The 8,183-nt window shown below is 43.2% G+C and overlaps 1 protein-coding gene across 1 annotated transcript in view; it reads left to right on the top strand.

The window, feature by feature from the left end:
* eml4 (EMAP like 4) overlaps positions 1-7,230 on the top strand; it is a 28,855-nt gene extending 21,625 nt beyond the window's left edge. The window contains exons 19-24 of the mRNA XM_079168814.1: positions 1,740-1,828; positions 1,943-2,040; positions 2,945-3,032; positions 3,330-3,428; positions 5,069-5,199; positions 5,503-7,230. Of these exons, the coding sequence (XP_079024940.1) occupies positions 1,740-1,828; positions 1,943-2,040; positions 2,945-3,032; positions 3,330-3,428; positions 5,069-5,199; positions 5,503-5,931 (934 nt within the window). The 3' untranslated portion in view covers positions 5,932-7,230. The remainder of the gene's footprint in view (positions 1-1,739; positions 1,829-1,942; positions 2,041-2,944; positions 3,033-3,329; positions 3,429-5,068; positions 5,200-5,502) is intronic.
* The last annotated feature ends 953 nt before the right edge of the window (positions 7,231-8,183 follow it).

The raw sequence follows: 8,183 nt of genomic DNA on the forward strand, positions 1-8,183 counted from the left end.
ATGAACTCAAACACACATTTAGTGGGAAGTTTAAGAAGTTTTATTTGTCAGACTTAACGTTAGTTACAGCGCTGCAGGTCTTTCTCTATCTCAGAGGTCCTCGACCTTTAATGCTCCACGGACGGCTTCATGTTACACGGACCCTCATTCAACGTGTGGCGGATAAACACGATGAAATAAAATGATACGATCGGCATTAAAACAAATATAAAATGCACAAAAACTACAACTCCCAACACTGAATCAGTGGAGCTGAGCTGGTCTCTGCAGCGGGACGTCCCGTCTGGTTAAAGGAGACGATGACACCTGAAGTCCTCATGTCCAGACTACTGCGTTATGTTTGACCGCTGTCACTGCAGAACATCTTCACAGAGAGGAGGTGTGACATGGAAGCAGGTTTCAGTGTTTAGTGGAGATCTCAGATAATCTAAACACCAGCAGAGCTGTTGTCTCAAACAGACTTTAAGGCCTCCGTCATCTACAACCTCCAGCAGCTGATCTTCATCTGTGGCCTCATAGTCTGCAGAGCGTGAGAAATACTCCTGATATTTAATTAGACTCCTGATATTTAATTAGACTCCTGATATTTAATTAGACTCCTGATATTTAATTAGACTCCTGATATTGTCTGTTAAATGAAGCTTTATTTTTCTTGGAAGTTGTCGGCTCTTCTTCTGGCTCCTTAGCGGCCTTTTCCTCTTTGCAAAGAAGCTCTCCAGAAGTGTTTTACTCATTTTCGCTAGTTCGCGAGCTTCATTTCTGAGGTAACGTATCACGTGACCGAGACAAGCGTCTTGCCATGTGTCAAGAGGCTCAGGCGGATGAAATTGCGACAGAATCCGGTCATTTTTCAAAATGAAACTTAAGTGGGGGGGACCACTGCTCTATCTCACACATCACATTTACTTTCAAATCAACACTTACACATAAAGGTTTACTGGATTATGATCCATAAACGTCTCTCACTCGTTTCCTCAGGTTCCTTGTTGTCTGTTCTCACTCGTAGCTCTGCTGGTGTCTGAATTATCGGTCCTTCTGGAGAGCAATTACTGTTTTGTTCCTTTACATTTTATCTGCGAACTTCACAATAGTTGTGCAGAACAAAATAAGCATTAATAAGAACAGGAAAGTCCTCCGTTGTGTGTCCATCAGCCTCCCTAAAGCTGCTAACGCGACTCCAGACGTCCGCTCCGTAGCGCTGATAACCCTAACGCTGCTCACTGATCGCTCCATTAACAGCTGCTTCCTCCGTAATAATGCAGACTTTAACTGAACAACAGCTGCTAGTAAAGACAACACGGTCAGTAACACCTGTACTCAGTTCTCCATGTTGAATTAACCTGGTAGCCGATCGGTAATCGAGGCTCTTGTTGTCTGTGAGCTTCCGGGTCCGGGTCACGTGATAGGAGTGTGAAGAACCAGGGAAGGACAGTCATGACGAGAACCAATCAGTGAAGGCGGTGTGGGCGTCATAGAGAGAACAGACCTCAGCAAAGGTCAATTGTGTCTGGAGTGCGCCATCTAGTGGATCAACTGATACGCCGGGTATTGCAGGAAAAAGGCAAAATGAATGCGTCTTTACTATAATTTGGACAATTTTGTACCAATATTTGACGGGCCGGATTAAAAAGCCCAACGGGCCGTATATGGCCCGCGGGCCGTAGTTTGCTCATGCCTGGTCTAACTGGTGTAACCGGTCTCTCTGCCTGATGATGGTCTAACTGGTCTCTCTGTCTCAGGTGGTACGTTCTGGATGCACAGACCACCGACCTAGTTGCGATCCACACTGACGGGAATGAGCAGCTGTCACTGATGCGTTTCTCTGTCGGTGGGTGAAGTCCTACGAAATCATCCTGTTTACAAACCAGCTGGACTGTTTCCATGACAACATTACAAGAGGACTGAACTACATGACCCAGAATGCTCCTCTCTCTGTCTGTAGATGGTGGTCTGTTGGCTGTTGGATCTCATGATAACTTTATTTACCTCTACACCGTCTCAGAGAAAGGACGCAAGTACAGCCGCTACGGGAAGTGCACGGTAAGAGTGCTAGTTGTTTTTCTTTGTTTTCATTTCATGTTTTATATCCAGCAGCAGAAAGCGACATGCTTGACTCAGTGGCTGTTAGCTCTGTTAGCTCTGTTAGCACTGTTAGTTCCGTTAACTCTGTTAGCACTGTTAGCTCTGTTAGCACTGTTAGCTCTGTTAGCTCTGTTAACACTGTTAGTTCTGTTAGCACTGTTAACACTTTTAGCTCTGTTAACACTGTTAGTTCTGTTAACACTGTTAGCTCTGTTAGCACTGTTAACACTTTTAGCTCTGTTAGCAATGTTAGCTCTGTTACCACTGTTAGCTCTGTTAGCACTTTTAGCTCTGTTAGCAGTGTTAGCTCTGTTACCACTGTTAACTCTGTTAGCACTTTTAGCTCTGTTAGCAGTGTTAGCTCTGTTAGCACTGTTAGCTCTCTGTTAGGATGTTGCCGTTACTTGCGCTGTTCATACTGTATAATATTCCATTATAACAAGCTGTTCCTCTTGACTGAAGTAGACGGCTGCGATTGGTCCATTTAGTTAGGTCGAAGAGTCAAAGGACACCAAACATCCCGGTTTTGAGAACTTTCACTGAGCCTGAAGAAGAAAATCTGGTGAACAAAGATTGATGGATACCATCGTAGTACCCGTGATCTCCTTGGGCCTTTAGGTTTTGTCCAGTCAGCTTGATGTGGTAGCTGAGTAAAGATGGAGGATTTACTCCTCTTCACACGGCCCACAACCTTCACCAGGAGGGTTGGGTCTAGTGCTCTGAACATTCAGACAGGTGACTTAGAGAATAAAGTTCATACATGTGAGATTATCTTCTCTAATAGAGAACTACAGATACCAGAATGCACTGGTGCTGAGACAGAGATTCAGTGCGTTCATGAGTTACCTGAATTTTTCCACAGGGACATTCCAGCTACATCACACACCTGGACTGGTCACCTGACAACAAGTTCATCATGTCCAACTCTGGAGACTATGAGATCCTCTATTGTGAGTACTGTGATACCTTATTAGGCGATGGTGGGTCAGTGGTAGAGCAGGGTCGTCCTTCAATCAGACGATCGGCGGTTCAATCCCCGGCTCCGCTGGTTCATGTCGATGTGTCCTTGGACAAAACATCCAAGGTAGCTCCTCCCATCAGGGTGTGAATGGGTGAATGATGACATGTCATGTTAGAGAGCTTTGAGTGGTCAGAAGACTAGAAAAGAGAAAACACAAGTACAGTCCATTTACCTTATTACTGTGTAGTTGTAGAAGTGTTGTGTAGTCACAGTTGTTTGTTTTCAGGGGACGTTCCAAACGGTTGTAAACTGATCAGAAATCGTTCTGAGTGTAAAGACATCGACTGGGCGACCTACACCTGCGTACTGGGATACCACGTGTTCGGTTAGTACACCTGCAGTACACCTGGTAGACCTAGTACAGATAGTACACCTACTACACTTAGTATACCTACTACATTTAGTACACTTGCACATCTGCACACCTACTACACTTAGTACAACTACTACACTTAGTACAATACCTACTACACTTAGTACAACTACTACACTTAGTACAATACCTACTACACTTAGTACAACTACTACACTTAGTACACCTGTACACCTAAAACACTGCTACACTTAGTAATAGTACTCTGTATTTCAACTTTTAAAACTCTGCCGATAAATAAATAATTAGAAACAAGAGCAATGAATCCAAACATGTGACTTGCCCTTTTTATCAAAAATACTTTGTGAAGTGATTTTCTTCCTGTTTCAGTATTTATGTGTGTGTAGTAATACACACGTTATTGTGTGTGTAGTAATGTCAGTGGTGGACCGTCAGGGCCTTCAAAGCCTTCTCTGCTGGCCTAATCACAAAGTTATAGCTATTTTATAATTTAATCATTTTTCTTAAATACACTACATGTATCATAATTTATATAAATATTGTTCCCATGATCTTATGTTCTCATTGCACAGCTACTGTGCTCCTCAGCTGCTCTGCTTCAGTGCAGCTTGTTTTAAGTAGAGCTTTTATCCAATCAGAGTTCACCTCTGTGTCTCTAGGTAGAAGAGAGGCCCCAGGCCTGCAGACTCACCAGTGAATCCATGTGCAGGTTAAGTGAATGGGGACGATATTGTTGATTGTCACAGTGTTCAACCAATCAGATCTTTAGTTTGACATGTTGGGCGTATTCTTTGACGTGTCAGAGCTGCTAGCTGGTCTACAAGTACGTCAGCATTAACACACAGCTCAGTTTTCAGCAGCAGCTCTGCAGTGAGGTGCAGCGTGCGCTGTGATCGGTCAGTGGGCGAGCACGTGACTATTGTGAAACGAGACTTACAGCAGAGGCTTAGTCAAGTAGTAAGAGTTCAAATTGAAAGATATGGAAGAAATGATGACATTTTTTGCATTTTGCTTGGTGTAGATTATTTATTTTTTTACCTAGCTTTGTTTTTTAACACTCAATGGCTGACATTGGAAGCTAAACGGATTTGTGAGATGGGATTTAATCGTGGGATTAAACTCTTTGTCAACAAAGAAAGGAGGATGTGTTCAGCATTTTGTAAGTCAACTGGTTCGTTTTTTTTCATCTAATATCTGAATGGCTCTTGAGTGTGTAGCAGAATGCGTGTTGCTGCTGTTGTTTTTCCGTTAAGCTAGTTAGCCTAGCCTCCAGGAACTCTTGCGGCGCCTCAGCTGTGTTTGTTCCGGTTCAGAGGTCACACAGACCGCTGTGTCCTTGTGAGCGCAGAAAACATTATATTTCCTACAATTTAAGCTTCTGCATTTTCCAAATGCACTAATATTATTCAAACGTTTTGTTCGGTTTGTAAGCCTCGTACCGAACGGTGTAATACGAATACGTAACGTTCTATAGTTACAGCCCAAGAAACGAATAATAACCCTAGCTGTGGCGCCATCATGTGGTTATAAGGTGGTGTTTCAGCAGTGAAGGCCCAGGTATGAAATGCACGGCCCGCCACTGAGTAATACACACGTTAATGTGTGTGTATTAACGTGTGTGTGTTTGTTAGGTGTGTGGCCCGAGGGTTCAGATGGCACCGACATCAACGCTCTGATCAGATCTCACAACAGGAAGGTGATCGCTCTGGCCGACGACTTCTGTAAAGTTCACCTGTTTGCCTACCCATGCTCCACCCCCAAGGTGAGACACACACACACACACACACACACACACACACACACACACACACACACACACTTTTCTATCAAACTTCATTTAATTTATTAATTCTTACAATCAGAGTCCAATAAGACGGAAGCCTTTGATGTTCCTTCAAACACAAACAAGATTATCTGAGAATAATTGAAGTATACTGGTTCTCAGTTGTACTGGTTTCAGTATTTAATTACTCTAAACCAAAATACAGAAGTGTGGTGAACTATTCCAAAGAACATTTAAGGAGCCACAGTTCATCCCATAGATCAATAATATTTCTGTCCACAGGCTCCCAGCCACAAGTACAGCGCACACAGCAGTCATGTGACCAACGTCAGCTTCCTGTATAACGACAGTCACCTGATCTCCACTGGGGGTAAGGACACCAGCATCATGCAGTGGCGTTTGGTGGATAAGTCTTCGCTCTCTCTCACCGACGGCCTCTTATCTAACTCCGCCCCCCACCGGGTGGATCCCATCTTCGCCCTGCCTCCTCCCGTAGTTGCCACGCCGACACGGGACCCCGTCATTCCTCCGACGGCCAATGGAACCCAAGAACCCTGCCCAGACACCCCGCCCCCTACAAAGCTAGCCCCGCCTACCTCTGAGTTAACCCCGCCCCCCTCAGACAGCACGGTGAGTCTGAAGGACAGCCTGGAGCCGAGTGATGACACGCCCAGTGATGAGGGGCTGCCCCCCCTCACACCCCCCTCATAGACACACATGCTGTCTTTGTGAGGAACAGGCTGAGTTTCACACCTTGTGAGGACATTTTTACAAAGACGTTTTGTTTGTTCCTCACGTTGTGTTGGACCTTTTAAATTTCAGGGTTCAGACTTAGTCTTAAGGTTGGAATCAGGTTTACATTCAGTTTATGTGGGTTAGGCATGTAGCTAGTGATGGTTTAGTAAGAGTTAATACAATATGATACATAACTCAGTCAAATCACAGAGAGGATACACATGAAACAAGTATTGATATCATTCAATGTGACTTACACTTCCGGAGGACATCTGTGATGTCCATCCAGAATAAACACTTTAGAACTTGAGAATCATCATGTTCTTCATTTTCTGCTGATCAGAGATCATTCAGCAGACATTTAATGTTGTTTAATGTCTCCATTTAACAACATGAAACGTTTAATTTCTCCATTAAACGTTTGATGTCTACATTAAACGTCTGCTGAAGTTTTACTTAATGTGAAAAAATAGAATCAAGAGTTCTCGGTGGTCCAGGTTTAATGGTTGCTTTAAGGGACGAGGCCATGCGTTGTCAATGAGGGTCCCCAGAAGTATACAAGTACAAAAGTGTGTGTTTGTGTGCGTTGGGACTCGAACCTGTGGCTCCAGTGTCACATGTTTTTTCTCATCAGTCAGCTGTTGAAATCCACTTTCCTTCAGTTTAATCAAACGTGGTGTCACAGTTTGAAACACCTGGAGAGTCTGATTCACCTGAGGAAAGACTGGAAGAGGAGCAGTTACCTGTCACACCTGGACATTTACTCTCATCCTTTGGTCCAGATGTGCTTTCTACTGCAGAGAGCCGAGGCCTGGAACACAGGTGTGCCAGGTGGCTATCAGGTAACTTGTTCTCCTCCAATAAGAGTCGAGCAGTTGAACAGGAAGTGAACCTGCAAGTCTTAAATATCGTTTGGAGACTGTTTTTTGAATTTGGTTTAATAATAATAATAAAAACTAACTATGTTTTTTTAGTGTCTTCTAATGAAAAATACCTTTAACGATTATTGATTATGAGTTTCTAATGAATATTGATCAAAGCAATCATGTACGATGAGCTGCACACACAGATTCTCACAATTTATAACAAAGTTTCATTCACTCATTTGACTTTGTTGCACTATTATTTTCTTTAACTGCCAAACTCAATACTTAATTACAATAATTCAATTTAAATTGAATACTTCTGACTGATGTTTCACAATAGAAGCCCTCCAGCGAGGAGACAGTACTGTGGAAGGTGTTTAATGTAAATCATCCAAGATATATATATATATATAGTTAAACTACCACTCCCAAGGTGCATTTCACTAAGAGACATCCAATCACACAGCTCCACATTCTGTTGTTTTAGATCTGGTTTCATTATTAAATCTGGAAAACTCATCTGTTTTGAGAACCTCAGACAAGTGAGCTTCAGTACAGAGTGTCCAGAGATCAAGGCTGAAGTAAACAGGAAGTAAACAGGAAGTGAACGCATGACATCGACCTCTAGAGTAAAAACTGTGACTCAAATGTTTTTTAACAGTCAGAAGTGGATCAGATGGAGACAGACAATCTGTTTGTATATACTGCAGATATCTGTATATTTCTGTTCACTCCTCAGCTACACTGTAAAAAATCCCATTTAACGCTCACATCTCTCAGCCAATCGGATCACAGGAAACACTTGAGAACCTCTCCCCTGATTGGCTGGATTCAGTGACTCACTGAATGACTGTTGATGTTTGTTTGTTCTTCTGGACCATTTCTGTTCAAAATGTAATCTGAATGTCATGATGACGTCACTCCGGACGGGGGGTGGGGCCTTTCAGTGGAAGAAGGGGGGTGCGGGTCATTAATGTTTTTGCCTTTTTAATACTCTTCATCTTTCTTACGCTCGTCTCTCTGAAGGGATGGTTTTGAGTTTTGGGACTCACTGGATGTCCAAGGAGGGATGGTGCCGGGGGGGGGGGGGGGGGCATGTGGGGATTTCTGGATACAAGCGTTTGTTTATTTTACAGTGTTCAGTAACGACATTGATACCCACGATGATGATGATGATATTCATGTGACTGTTTTGAGCCAATGTATTTGTCTGTGATGCATTCCTGTCAGACGACAGACTGTACTGAAGATTTCAACAAAAAAATGCAAATAAAATGTTTTAAAAACTGAACTCACCTCAAGTTTCCTTCCTGTTGCTGTTTCCTTGGCGATCTGGTGGTACAGGTGAGTTCATCTCAGTCT

Source organism: Pholis gunnellus (genome assembly GCF_910591455.1).
Source record: "Pholis gunnellus genome assembly, chromosome: 11".
NCBI classification, from domain to species: domain Eukaryota; kingdom Metazoa; phylum Chordata; class Actinopteri; order Perciformes; family Pholidae; genus Pholis; species Pholis gunnellus.